A 14,959-nucleotide genomic window follows, 5' to 3' on the forward strand; every position below is an offset into this window, starting at 1 on the left:
CCGCCATTGACCGGGGACAACCAAAATATGTTCAATTGGACCCCCATAAACAGGTCTTTCTTGCCCAAATATCAAGAAATATGGGCAGGGCAGATAACAGACAGAGTGGGAGGGGGGAGGGGTGCAAGGCCAGAGAGGGGACGGCAGAAGACAGACAGACCACCAACCTGCCTGTGGTGAGAGACTCAAAGACTAAGACACATCACAGGAGATACCAATGATCCTAAATGCCCTGGTTTCCACAGCGTGAAGCCGAGGAAGGTAAGCGGTAGGAGCACTAGCCCAGAAGGGAGAGCACTACTCCATCAGGCTGCAGACTAAAGCTTTGTATGTGGTCAGGAGCTCAGGTGTGCCAAGGAAGGACTTTGCACGACGGAGGATTCCGTCTGGCTGTGGAGGTCATGGAGGAATATACTGAAAACATCACAATCTTGTTTTTTATGCTAAGATATTTATGATTTAAAAATTTATCCCTCAACTTTTAGCAGATCAGCGGCAAAGCCCCCTTTTCAAAATTAACGGGTGCCATCCTCGTGAAACATGACGCCATATTTAAAATATACAATCCAGAGTGATGCAATATGGGCTGCAAGAGGTTGAGAATGTTTCTAAAAATAATAGTTTCTATAAATGTTTATGTTACCACATAAACTAGTGTGCTTTTGGTAAAATCAATAAGTTTTTGGGAGGTTAAGGGTTCCAGGCTTCAAAATAATTTTTTCACTGGGGCTCTGTAGCTAATGACCTAAATTACAATTCCACCTAATTTGTTGCTTTCATCACAAAGTGAAGGATTTTTAACTTACGTATTATTTATGAAATAAAATTACTAAATTTAAGCGATTCCCAAAGGACATCACTGTGCATTTTGCATTTACATAAAGATTGACAACAATAAACCTGTACCCGAGTGACATCAGGCATATGCTTGATAAGTTCGAGTATTATAGGCCCTCCCTTGCGGAAACAATCAAATACTTCCATGCTTTCAGTCCATCTGTGGGACAAGAACAAGACAATCATCCAAAGAACAAGAGCAAGATCATCTGAAGAGAACATGTTCACATCCACACATTCCCTCGTTTATCTCTCTACTTTTGATGATTAAAGTTCTCCTAATATTATATAATACAAGGTGTGGGGAATCATTATGATCACACAAGTAGCATACTGGCAAGTCACAAAACAATGATCAACTTCAAGTTGACGGTGAGTGGAAAACTCATGCAATGCAGGGTGTTCCAAAAAAAAGACCAGGACAACTTTGGTTGTTAATATTGTTACGGATTTCAGAATCCGATCCGACGAATGCATGTAAATATCTAGGTCCTCAGACAGTTATTTCCCTTAATGCATGTCCAGGATAGACCCATCCCCATGTCTGGTGGGATTCTAACTGTGATGCGTTGAGAAGGGTAAAGAATAGATTCCCTCTCTTATGGAAAGCTCCTTTTTCTCTTTACGACAGACACATTCACACACATGAGATAGCCATTAGCCCAACGGAGGCTCACCCACCTCTTTCCATCGATGTTGATACCGACCTTTTTCCATCGACGTTTGAAACCCCATTCAGCAGCTCTATGGATGCTAACTGGCTCTTTTTCGTATCAGGCTGAACATCGAGGAGATAATTGTTGTTGACGTTTTATGAGCGCTTTACATTTTCGCTCGGTAATTCGAGCAAATGGCTGCTTTCTGCCGTTCGTCCAGCACCACAAACATGGCATCGTAGGCCAGGAATGATCGCAGGACGGCGGGTTGTCACGTGCAACGATGCGCAAATGGGTGGGGTGCATTTGGCTGGAGTCTACTTGAGGCTCCGCTCAGACGGGCCGCCTATAAAGAGGATGAGAGGACCGGTTTTTTCCAGTCAGTTTGCGATAGTTGGTTGCGGTTCTGACAGCTTTGAGTCAGTTGGCGATAGCTGGTTGCAGTTCTGACAGTTTTGAGAGTCAGTTGACGATAGCTGGTTGCGGTTCTGACAGTTTTGAGAGTCAGTTGGTGATAGCTGGTTGCAGTTCTGACAGCTTTGAGAGTCAGTTGGTGATAGCTGGTTGCAATTCTGACAGCTTTGAGAGTCAGTTGGCGATAGCTGATTGCAGTTCTGACAGTTTTGAGAGTGTTTCATTCAGTTCCAGTCAGACAGTCGTTTCATCAGTTCCAGTCAGACGGTTTGTGAGCTGGCGACAGTTGGTGACGGCCTTGCAGCCTCACAGTTTCTCACGGCGCCTCAGCTTCTCACAGCTCCTAACAGCTGTCCGTTAGTTGTGGCTCCTGACGGTGGGTGATGCTCAGACTGTTAATGCTGCTTTTGCTCGAGACCTGCTCTTGGCGCACCTGATTCTTGGGGGTGACGTCTACTGGCATTCAAGCCTGTTTACGAGTGGGTGCACGGCAAGGCTGGGTGCTGGCAATGGACAAGGCACATTCACACATTTCAGGACGTTTTCTTTTTATTTAACATACGACTTCTATTTGGTGAGCGAGACTGGATTTCTCTCCCCCCCCCCCCCCCCGAATGATCTGCTGGGTACCCTTATCTCGTGTTTAATTGTTAAGGCATAGTAATAAGCATCTGCTATTTGTCTCTTTTTCTCTCAGTGCCTGATTAATTCTTTATTTGCTTGCAATTATTTTTGATTGATTTCAATTTACTTCCTTTTTTACCGCATGGAAATAAAAGTTCTTTTTATTTTTTTCCTTATTAATAATCCTTTTGTTGACATTCCAACCTGTCCGTGCTTGTCCTTTCCTTCCATTGATCCAGCATTGACTGAACGTAGATAGGCTGGGAGGTAATTACCAAACAAATTGACCTGTAATAGTCGGCACGCACCAGCGGTTAAACGCTCGGCCGCCCGAATTAATATCTAATCAAGATAAGATTGGTGCTTTGCCGAGGGCACGCTCCCCATTCAGGAAGCCACGTGACCTCCAGTTAAACAGCAAAATGAGACGGTGGACTCTAATTCGTGGTTAACTGATTGGTGTTAATGGTGCTAAAGTAACCCACCGTATCACGAAGTTAATTATGAGCGGTGGCCCCAGGTCTGGCTCTTCTGAGGACAAGCGGGGATTAAACCCCCTCATAATACACTCGGTACCCGTGGCCATAACAATACATTTAGTACCACAAATGATCCAATGATACCCTTTGTTTTATATGATACAGAAACTCAAAAAGTTTTTTTTTCTCTCAGGTCTGGTAGTTTAATATAAAAGAACATGGTGACTCCACAGGAGAAAGCTCAGTGCGTCGAATGGTTCAGAGAGGAGATCCAACATGCAAGTTCAGCATAATTTCCATACAAGGTATGGAAGGAATCCACCATCGTGGACAAGTATCAGAGAGTATTACAAGAGGTTTAAGGAGACTGGAAGTTGTCAGAAACAGAAAAGTACCGGTCGCCCAAGCACAGGTGCAACACGTATTAAATGAGTGCGTGAATAATTTCAACAAAGTCCCAGAAATTCAATATGACATGCATCCAGAGAACAGGGACTACGAACCACCAATGTATGCAGGATTTTGCATAAAAGACTGAAGCTTTATGCCTACAAGTTACAGATTCTGCAGGAACTCAAACCAAATGACGGACCCAAACGCAACACATTTGCTTTGGAAATGCTCAGTCGCATAGAGGACGATGAAGATTATCTGAAAAAGGTCATGTTCACAGACGAAGCTTGCTTTCATGTCTTGGGGAAGGTCAACCGGTACGATGTGAGGATCTGGGGCACTGAAAACCCCCAGGTGGTCATTGAACACATATGCGACAGTCCAAAGGTCAATGTGTGGTGTGGCCTTCTCCATGACCACTTGGTGTGCCCGTTTTTCTTTGTGGAGACTACAGTGACCTCAACTATTTACATGGACATGTTGGAAGGATTCGCTTTCCCACAGATTGAAAACCTGCAACCCGAAAGCGTTTTTCCACAGGATGGTGCTCCCCCTCATAAGGGAAATTTAGTGGTCCCCTATTTTTTCAACATGACGGCCTTCTCCCCACCCCACTCAGTCATTCGAGCCGTTGTGAATGAAAAATTTCCAGGTCGCTGGATTGGCCGAGATGGACGAACCCCCTGGCCCGCAGTGCCAGCTTGCTGGGATGATTGAACTATTCAAGTACCCTGTGTCAGAGTAGGGACCTGTCCAGGATGGTGCCCAATATCCCAGGAGACTGCTTTGGCAGCACCAACGCTCTGTTCAGAGTACGGTCCCAATGGATGGATGGATGGATGGTGTAACAGACAAACAGACAGACAAACACACATGGGTGAAAATATGACCATTTTCAAGTAGAAGGTATAAGTCCTGGCGAGGGTCTGCAATGTCTGATTGCTCTTGCTTGTTACATTTTGCGACCCGTTGATGCTTTGATTCTCAAGGTGGAATAAATCTATGATACTAGTCATGAATGCACCAAAAGGAAAATCTGCAATTTAAAAGAAAGCCACTCATGGGCATCATTCTATCCAAGCAAACGACACGACCGGGCTAAAGTTTTATAACACCCCCATTTTAAAGTTTTTACTGAAATTTAAGCAGTTCAAGTCCAGTGAATAAGCTGAAATGGTACAAAGCTAAGCGGTAAACTGCCAGAGGTTAAAAAAAAAGTTTAGGTTACCAAAAACTGAAAAATAATGTAAATTTCAGAGTTGTTTAAAAAGGCGCTTTTCAAGAAACAAGTAATGGATTAGCAACTGCAGCTGTTCTGCAGCAATGGAAGTAAATTAAGCCTTGAAAGTTGATGCAAGCAATTCCTGCAGGTGTCCCAAATATTGTTGATTAGTTACAAACCCTCTGTCTTTATAAAAGCAGTATTGGAACAGACTGTGTTGCTACATCCTCTGAAGCATTATTTGGACAATATTGCACTGCAGGAAGTAGTATATTGCTATCATAATGGTGAGAAAAAGACAATTAACAAAGAAGGACAGACAGACCAATATAACCCTTAAAAGTGTAGGTCTTTCCTTTAGAGAAATTGCAAAGCAAGCCAAGGTGTCATTGAGTACAGTTTCCAACACCATCAAAAGGCATTTGGAAACTGGAAGAAACTATGGCAGGAAGAGGTCTGGCAGACCCAAAGCCACAACACAATCAGAAGACAAGTTTCTGAGAATCAACATCTTGCGTGATAGGCGGCTCACAGGACAGCAGATTCAAGCACAGCTTAACACTGGTCGAAGTAAGGAAGTCTCAGTTTCAACTGTGAAGAGAAGACTTCGAGCTGCAGGTTTTACAGGTCGAGTGGCAGTAAGAAATCCATTGCTAAGATAGCAAATAAGAAAAAGAGGCTTGCCTGGGCCATGAAGCACCACCAGTGGTCTCCTGAAAACTGGAAGAAAGTCTTATGGACCGATGAGTCAAAATTTGAAATCTTCGGTTCTTCACGCGGGGTTTTTGTACGCCGTCGAGTAGGCGAAAGGATGGTTCCTCAGTGTGTGACACCAACTGTCAAACATGGAGGAGGAAGCGTGATGATCTGGGGCTCTATTGCTGGATCCAGATTTGGCGACTTGCACAGAGTGATTGGCACCCTGAACCAAAAGGACAACCACAGCATTTTGCAGTACAATGCAATACCCTCTGGTCTCTGCCTCGTTGGTCAGGGGTTCATCCTACAGCAAGATAACGACCCAAAATATACCTCCAGGCAATGTCAGAACTACCTTCGAAGAAAAGAACAAGACGGTAGGCTTCAAATCATGGAATGGCCAGCACAGTCTCCAGACTTATACCCCATCGAGCTGGTTTGGGATGAACTGGACAGAAGGGTGAAAGCAAAGCAACCTACAAGTGCAACACATTTGTGGGAACTTCTGCAACAGTGTTGGGAAGAACTTTCCGAACAATATTTGATTTCCATTGTAGAAAGAATGTCACGAGTATGTTTGGCTCTTGTATCCGCAAAAGGTGGCTACTTTCATGTGTCAAAAATTTAGATTAAATTTTGTTCAACAAAATGATTCCATGATTTCTTTTTCATCTGAAATTGTTTATTTGTTCTACGCTTTAATTTCAGAGTGCATTGAAACATTAAACTGCTTACATTTCAGTAAAAAATGGAAAAATGTATATGTAGTATATGTCACACTTACTGGTCGTTTTTCAAAATTCAAATTTTTTTTAAATTGTGACCAAGATACCTGGCATGTTGTATAATGGCTATCGCGACATCCTGGCGGTCATGAAAAATCGCCACATGTAGAAAAGAGCAGCCATCCCTGTTCATTAGGATCTTACAGCCTTTGTCCATGAGCAACTGGACTGCCCTCACATGACCTTCCCTGGCTGCAAGGTGTAGGGCAGTGTTCTGCCAAAAACAAGAACAACAATTTCAAAACGACATGTACATGATTTCAATGTTAGATTCAGTTTACCCTGCAGTCATATAATTATGGGAAATGAAAAAACATAATTAGGAATAGCTCCAAGTTTAAAGGATCTACATGGCCACGGTACCAGTGTAAGATCCCTACTTTTGTGTTCTGGATTTTCTCCATACAAAACAAATAAAACATTCACTACAGGTTCTGAATGAGAATGAAAGTTCTTCAGAAAAAAAAACAAAAAGTTCCGACCAAATGATCCTTCCATCATTGTCAATAAAATTAATTTCAGGACAACTCTCCAAGCCTTTCCTGGTTTATATTGCTAAGTGGCTCTCTTCCAAGATGACGAGTGTTTTTATTTTTGTATGCATCGTCTTGGCTCATGGAAGAGCGAGGTAACAGAGGTGAGACACCAATGCATTGATAGTGGGGCAGTGGGACAAAAAGTGGACAAAACAAACAAGACAATAGATGAGCAATGAAATAAGCGATGCGATGAAAGCAAACATATGGTGACCGAGTAGTAAATGGAAAGGAGGAAGTGGGGATGGGGTGTCAACGGAGAGAGGCTGGTGCCAGGCTGCCAACCTGAAGCCTTGGAGGAAAGAGTGGGATGGAACAGATTGAGAAACACAAGCAAGCAAGAAAGGTTCAACAAGCAAGAAAAGAGAGGAAACAAAATGGTGGAGGTGAACAGGAATCGTGGATTTGGGGAGTTTGCTAAGAAAGGAGTTTCACAAGTGGAGTCTCATATCAATTGTACCGGGCGTAGTGGTGTGCGCCTGTAATCCGGCTACTCGGAGGCTTGGGTTGGAGGATCGCTCGAGGACGGGCGCTCTGTGCTGGGCCACGCTATGAGAGGGTGTAGGGCAGACCGGGATCATGGCGCAAACCCAATCCTTATCCCTGTGTCGTAAGAGGCGACCAGGGTTGCGTCAGGAAGGGCATCCGGCGTAAAACCTGTGCCAAATCAGTATGCGGATCATAACGGATGATCTGCTGTGGCGACCCCTAACAGGAGCAGCTGAAAGACGAACAGTCTCATATCAATTTTATAATCATTGTGTCCAAACACTTCAAACAGGGAGATTTTACCATATAAACTGCCGTTAATACTAAGCACTGAAAGGACAGGGTGAGTCATAAATCCCAAGACATGGTTTTAGTTGTTTATACAAGATTTGTTTTTCCATGTATTTATACTGTGACAACGCTCTGTGAGGGCACGTCAAAGCTAAGGTTGCAGAACATTGCAATGCATCTGTTGATGAACGGAAACAACGCATTCAAGAAACATTTGGCACCATAACACCAGGTAAACTATCTTGTGCCGTAACAATGGCTGACTTCATACGGATGCCACCGATGTCAAAGGAGGTATTGTAATTGTTGTATTACTGTAATATTTTATTATTACTCCTGTTATTATGTATTACTGTTACTCGCAGAGTACCCACCCTACGGGCTATCTTGTTTCAATACGTGCAACACGTTCTTCTGACGCATTCGTTTATTTGGGTGGTGTATCTGTAACTAACAGCTCTGTACAGGGAAAAAAAGAAATAACCCGGGTTACGTGCATGAAGCAAAAACATACCGACTACTTATAATTCAAAACACCTCACTGCACTGGAAAACGGGGGACAGGAAGACTGTTCATGGTGGAGACTTGTAATACCCTCTCCCACCTTGAGGCGGCGATACACGATACACATTTACATAGATAATTTGCGTTCTCTCCCCAACCCCACTCCAAAATCACTGGCAAAGATAAATACCACCCCTATACATTAATTGGGGCCATGCTCATCCTATGTAGGAAGTCTGGATGTAATGTGCCTCCAACTGTAAGATGGGTAGCACGACAGACAAACACACACACACACACACACACACACACACACACACACACACACACACACACACACACACACACACACACACACACACACACACACACACACACACACACACACACACACACACTCACCGGTCCGTGAATTATAGTAAGGATTACTGTAATGTAAATCAGTTCCTGCGGCACGATCCGGATCACGTTGCTCTCACAAAACCCGCAATGCTGCTTCGGTTTTGTAATAAAGCTAGTTATCTTACATGGTGTCAGGAGTTAACCGGACCTGCTGCTTTTAAACAAACAACCATCCATAAGTACGGTATGGCGTTTCCGAACTTTGAATACCCGACTATCGATTGGGATGCAGCGGATTTATTTGGAGGATTCACTTGGTTTCGAGACGACGTTCAGTTCGTGTTCGTGGGCCCGCTATCGGAGCTAAACCCAAAGCAAAAAGCCAGATGGCTGGGCACGTGGATTGGTGCTCATGGCCGTGAGGTTTATAAAACGTTCACACGGGAGGAGACTGAGAAAGACGATCCCTACAAGGTACTCTATCATTTTGAAACATGTGCGACCAAGAAGGAACAAGCGGATCGCCCGGCACCGGCTCAAGCAGCGGAAACAAAAGAGTGAAGAGACCTTTGATAACTTTGTAAAGGACCTGAGGATTGTTCTCATGGACTGCGAGTATGCCGATCCTGAGGATATTCTCATCGATGCGATCATTGATGGCATTTTTGAATCCAGGGTGCAGGAGAGGTTACTGGATCAAGGTGAAGGACTGTCACTAGCAAAGGCTCTGGAGATTGGACAACAGTTTGAGTTGTCTCGCAAGCAAATCCGCATCGTGCGGAATGAGGATAACTACAAACAGGGAGTGTCAGCAATCACAGCTCAGAGCTAATCACATCCCAAGCCTTGTGCCTCGTCATCGCAGCTGCAAGCATTTAAAGCATGCGGTCGATGTGGCAAGGATGAGCGGTGTTTGTGGTACCAAGGGAAGTGTCCTGCAGTCGGCTCCGCCTGTTCCTGATTGCAAATGCTCGAACCATCGAGTAGCATGAGAGCGGCCATCTTTTCAGGGTCAGCAAGTCCGTATGGAACTACTTCCTGGCACTAGATAATGGGTTCCTGGTAAAATCGTAAAAACAAACACATGAGTCCCTCAGTCCTACGTGCCCCAAGCAGGAAACCATTTGTTCCGCAGGAATCGCCAACATCTCCAATCTTCAAACAAGCTGGCCAACCACACTGGCTATGTGTACGAGCCAGAGATGGGAAGCTCAGACGATGATGAACACAATGATACTTCCTCCCCTTATTGTACCAGCAATGGTGATCACTGCAATGTTTCTCCTTTGCCCCCTTCCCCTTCAAATACATCTCTGTTGCCCCCCACTGTTGTGCTGGATGAACAGCTCCACGAGCCTGTTCCTTCTACTCCTCGCTCAGGCCGTGTTGTAAAATGGCTGGACAAACTGAATCTTCGATTTTGTGTGTGGGTGGGTTGCTATGTGTGGGTTTATTATGATTATTATTATTATTGTTGCTATTACTACGACTAAGTGTGTTCATATAAATTTGTTGATTGTAAGTGAAATTCAATCTTTAAATATTTATTTTCATTTATTTATTTTCATTCTGAAGGAGAGGAGATGTAATGTAAAGCATTTCCTGCGGCTCGATCTGGATCGCGTCGATCTCGCGAGACCCGCAATGCTGCTTCAGTTTTGGAATAAAGCCAGTTATCTTACAATGCCTGTAATATGTTATTACTCATGGGCTTATGGCTCACCCTGATGTATGGTATTAATAAAATATAATTCTTGTATAAGCAGCTAAAACCGTGGCCTGGGACTTATGATTCACCCTGTAAATTTGGTTGGTGGATTAATGGTTTGAGTGTCTGCTCTGAATCATAGAGGTCAGTGATTAGAACCCTGGCCGAGTGACACCAAAAAACTCTCAAAATGCTAAATGCTGTTTGATGCTCGGCATTTAAAAGGGTAGTTGGTAGAGCATGGACAAATCACCACAAAATTATTAATACGAGTGCAGGCTTTGTATTGATGGGCCGAATAGCCTCCCCTTGTGTTGAAGTTCAGCAATGAAGCTTCTGCTATCACAATTAAAAAACTGGAAAGAGAGGGGGGGGGTAAGGGAACTTCTTTGTTTGAAATGTTGAAGTTTGTGGTTGAGCTAAAACAAAAAACAGATCAAGATGAAAGAGAACAAATGGAAGAGTAAAACGAGAGAGGGAAGCATGCCAATGGCAAGGAAGAAGGACAAACTAGAGGGAGACTTGGAGAAATAAGGGATGTGGGGAAGAATGAGGGCTCGGGAGAATGAAAGGGGTGGACAAGATGGAGAGTTGCAAACTGTCATGAAGGAAAAACTGGAAAACTTGGATGGGATTGGTGAGGGGTAATATGGGAAGAAAGCATCATGGTTTTATATGGCGACCTGCCAAACCTGGAGGTGGATGAGGGAGGGATAAAGCATAGACAGAAAATGGGTGCAACACCAGAAAGAAGACGGCAGAAGAAAGATCACCGACATGTCTGCAATTGTAAAGTGATAGGCCCATAGACTCAGCTTTGTTGTGGGAGATTCTAATTATCTTGAAGGTCTTGAATTCCATGGTGTCAAACTGAGGAAGTGGTGGCAGTCCATAGGGGAGAGCAGGACTCCACCAAGCTGAATAATGCCTTGAAGGTGGATTTGAGTTCAGGTGTGTGAAGGGAGGACTTTGTCCAATGGAGGATGCCCAATTGGCGACTGTCTTTGGAGACCAACTTAGTAATGTGGTTTGCCCAAGAAAGATCATGGTTGAGAGTGAGACTCATGAGTTTGAATGACTGAACTTCCTCAAAAGGATTGTTAAGAAAGTAGATGGGGGGATTTGCCAGACGGTCCCCCTTTGGAGAAGGAGAGAGTGAGTGTGTGGGATTTGTCAGGATTAAGAGACTTATTCCATGTGTTTGAGCAGCTGTGATTCTATTAAATTCTGAAGAGAGGGAAGAGGCTGCAGCCTTCCTGTCTGAAGGATAAAGCATGTCAAGGAACTGCGTGGAGTCTTCAGGAAATGTATAAAAAATGATTTTCCAGAGAGTCAGAGATCGTTGATGAAGTTTAGGAATAAGACTGGGCCCAGAACACTGCCTTTGGACACTCAAACCTTACCAGAGAGAGGAGATGAAATGATTCCGTAGAGAGCCACGCATTGGCTACAAGAGTAGAGAAAGTCAGTAAATCATGTGTGGAGTTCGACTTGGATGCGATAGGCAGAGAGTTTGGAAAGCGAGGCAGAATGCCAGACTGTATCGAAAGCTCGAGGTATGAGAGACCGCCCTGATATCATGTCTGACGTTGAGGGCCTTCATCATTGTTGGGTAGTAGAAGAACCATGACCAAGGAGGAGTGACCTGGTCTGAATATGAATTGATGAACTGAGATGAGGCTGTTGGAGAAAAATAAGGATTTCATATCAACTGTGATGATGGAGACCATGATCTTGCTGATGATTGGAAGTAAGCTGATAGGTCCGTAGTTAAGGGGATCAGTTTTAGCATCTTATTTATGTAATGCAGTGATGTTTGCTGACTTCAATTGGAAGATGACCAAGGGCAAATGATAGGGTGGAAAAGAGCAGAAAGAGGACGTGCAAGAGCAGCAGAATTTTTTTTTTAGGACGCGTGAGTTGACGCCATCCGGTCCAGTCGCAGAATCAGAATCAAGGTTTGCCAGAAACCTCTTGACTTTCTCAGATGCATTGGACACAGGAGCAGTTGCATGTGACTGGGTAGGGTGGTTACAGGAAGCGAGGGGTTAGGGACACAAGAGGTTAGGGACACTCCGCTTCTCACGAGCGGAGTCGGTTGTGATGCCATTTGAAGAGAGGGAGGGGGAGCATACTCCAGAGACAGATTAATAATAGTAGGGATGCAATAGGCATCCCTCTCCCTTCCACAGATCTCTTAATGTCTCTGTTCTCCACTGTTTTGGCCTTCCCTCTCTCACCCCTCTTGTCTCAGGCCCCCCTTGCTGTGCATTGTGTGTTAGCTCTCATTCGAGCCGAAGTAAACTCATTCGAAGTAATTACTCATTCGAAGTAAACCAATTGCTTCACCCCGCTTTTCGCATTCCATGCGTGGGGGGAATCATAGTCCAAAAAAAAAAAATTATTAAATGCTAATAGGTAGACCATCCTGTCAAATGGAGGAAGCAGGAGTGTGGGTGATAAATTGAGAAAATTAAAATGAAGAGATTGAAGTTTTGATTATGAGAGTGAAAATAAGGTCGGGGAAGAGAGGGGAGAGAAGGAAAAGAATGTTGGGAAGATGTAAGTGTAAGAGGAGAGAAGTGACAGATGGAGCATGTTTAAAATTCCACCATGTTTGTGTAACAAGTAAATATACTCGTCTCATCCCAAAGTGTGCAGTGTAATTGTGAACCAAGATGCTTGTACGTGAATTCAAAGTGTGAAAAATGAATTCAGTAATTTATTTGACAAAGGTATCAGTGGATATACACACTCTTCTTTGTGGCTAATTACCTGCATCACATTCATTTGTCAGTCGAAGAAATTACCATTCGGACATTTTCATGCTGTTCTTCCAGAAACTCACCCCATCCACCTCAGCCTTGTCCAACAGGTTGGCATGCGTCTCGAGAAGGACGGACATGGTTTGAGTGTAGCCACCAATAGCTGCACAGTGCAGGCTGCTGCGCCAATTGTAATCCCTGGGGTAGACCAGTGCATTACAATACAAGAAGACTTTGCTAGAATCATCCATCATACAAACATTCGTATAGAATCCGAGATTATAACCACGTTTGGCATTACCAAAAAAATTGATGGATTAATGCTTTAAACCTTCAAGGTGTCAAGGATGGCCGAAACCTGTTCCTGAACAAGGAAGCACACTGGGTGGAAGCAGTTGGGGCAGGAATTTGTAAATTTGTTCAGGATGTTGGCGATAAGTCGCCGACTCTTCGTGAAGGACGCCGTGGGATCTTTAATGTCTATAAACTAACAGCGGCAGACGGGACACCAGTTTAACATCCATCCGAGGTACGGCACATGCTTCGATGCCTCGTCCTGCCTGCGAAACACCGGGATGACAACCTATAGTCGGGTCAGAAATTCATCCCAGCACCAAATTGTATTTGATAACGGTGACCTTAAATCCGAGGTCGGCAACCTGCGGCCCGCGGGCCAAATGCGGCCCGCGAGCTCCTCCCGTGCGGCCCGCGGCGCCTTGTCCTGATTTCCATTAGGTGCGGCCCGCGAAACATTTTTCTGAACCGACGGCAAATTTAACATATGTGGACATATGATTCTTCCACATATATCACAGTCTCTGTACGTCACAATCAATTATTTTCGCTTCTAGTCCACTTAACTTGGTGTTAAATATTTTTTCGTTGTTGTTTCAGATGGCTGAAAGTACCCTCACTATGAAGAAGAGGAAGCTGTTAGACGAGAACCGCTCCTTCAAAAAGGAATGGGGAGCGTTCTTCGTCGAGCGCAAGGGAAAGGCTTTGTGTATCATCTGCCACGAGACCGTCGCCGTCATGAAGGTGTGCAACATGAAGCGTCACTTCACTTCGGTGCACCCCAAGCAAGCTGCGTTGCCTGACGACAAGAAGGCGGCAGAGTTCGGGCGTCTGAGTGCCCAGCTGGAGAAGCAGAGTGCCTTCATGAAGAGGAGCGTCTCTTCGACGCAAGCGGCTGCTCAGAGCAACACTCAGGCCAGCTACCGTGTTGCACACCTTGTGGCCACCAACCTCAAACCGTTTACCGAAGGTGAATTCCTTAAGGACTGCATGATGGCCGTGGTTGAGAACGTGTGTCCTGACAAGTCGAGAGAGTTTGCGGCCATCAGCCTGTCTGCCAGGAGCTTGACCCGCCGCATAGAGGAGATGGCCGCCGATGTCCGGGGCACCCTGAAGGACATGTGTCAGTCCGCTCGCTTCTTCTCCATCACCTTGGACGAGTCGACTGACATCAAGGACACGGCTCAGCTTGCCATCTTCTTCTGCAGTGGCAGGGACGACTTCGTCATCTTTGAGGAGTTCATCCGACTCATCCCACTCAGCGGTACCACCACTGGCACCGACGTGTGCAAGGCAGTCACAGACTGGCTGAAGGAGGCCGACTTCGACCTCTCTCGCATGTGGGGCATCATGACCGACGGAGCGCCCGCCATGGTCGGGGACAAGAAAGGCTTTGCGCGCTTCTTGTGAAGTACCTGCACAGCCTTGGACACCGGCAGGATGTGAAGCGCTTTCACTGTCTGGTGCCCAGCAATACCAGGAGGCTCTGTACGCCAAGTCTGTGACCATTTCGGAGGTCATGACTGTTGTCGTCAGGGCGGTGAACTTTGTTTGCGCCCGTGCTCTCAACCACAGACAGTTCCGCGATCTCCTGGCTGACGCAGAGGCAGAGTTCGGCGACCTGATCTACTTCTGCGAGGTCCGTTGGCTTAGCCAAGGAAAGATGTTGGAGAGAGTCTTCAGCCTGAGGGATGAGCTGGCGTCTTTCCTGTGGGCAATCCTGTCCTTCAGTTCGAGGATCCCGCATGGGTGTGTGACCTCGGGTTCCTGGTGGACATTACTAGACATCTAAACGAGCTGAACGTCCATCTGCAGGGTAAAGATGTCTTGGTACCTGACCTCCTCGCCTTCGTGAAGGCATTCGAATGCAAACTTCGCCTGTGGGAGCATCAGCTCAAACAGAAGAAATTCACTCACTTC

General features: G+C 45.2%; 1 protein-coding gene across 4 annotated transcripts in view; it reads right to left on the reverse strand.

The window, feature by feature from the left end:
* Positions 1-14,959, reverse strand: part of TRPA1 (transient receptor potential cation channel subfamily A member 1) — a 211,056-nt gene that overhangs the window by 54,744 nt on the left and 141,353 nt on the right. For all 4 annotated transcript variants that reach the window (XM_085853398.1, XM_085853399.1, XM_085853400.1 and 1 more), the window contains 3 exons: positions 12,829-12,943; positions 6,157-6,323; positions 907-997 (listed from right to left, as the gene is read on the reverse strand). In XM_085853398.1, the coding sequence (XP_085709524.1) occupies positions 907-997; positions 6,157-6,323; positions 12,829-12,943 (373 nt within the window). The remainder of the gene's footprint in view (positions 1-906; positions 998-6,156; positions 6,324-12,828; positions 12,944-14,959) is intronic.

Source organism: Eptatretus burgeri, chromosome 13 (genome assembly GCF_056783735.1).
Source record: "Eptatretus burgeri isolate ZD-2024b chromosome 13, Ebu_testis_v1, whole genome shotgun sequence".
NCBI lineage: Eukaryota > Metazoa > Chordata > Myxini > Myxiniformes > Myxinidae > Eptatretus > Eptatretus burgeri.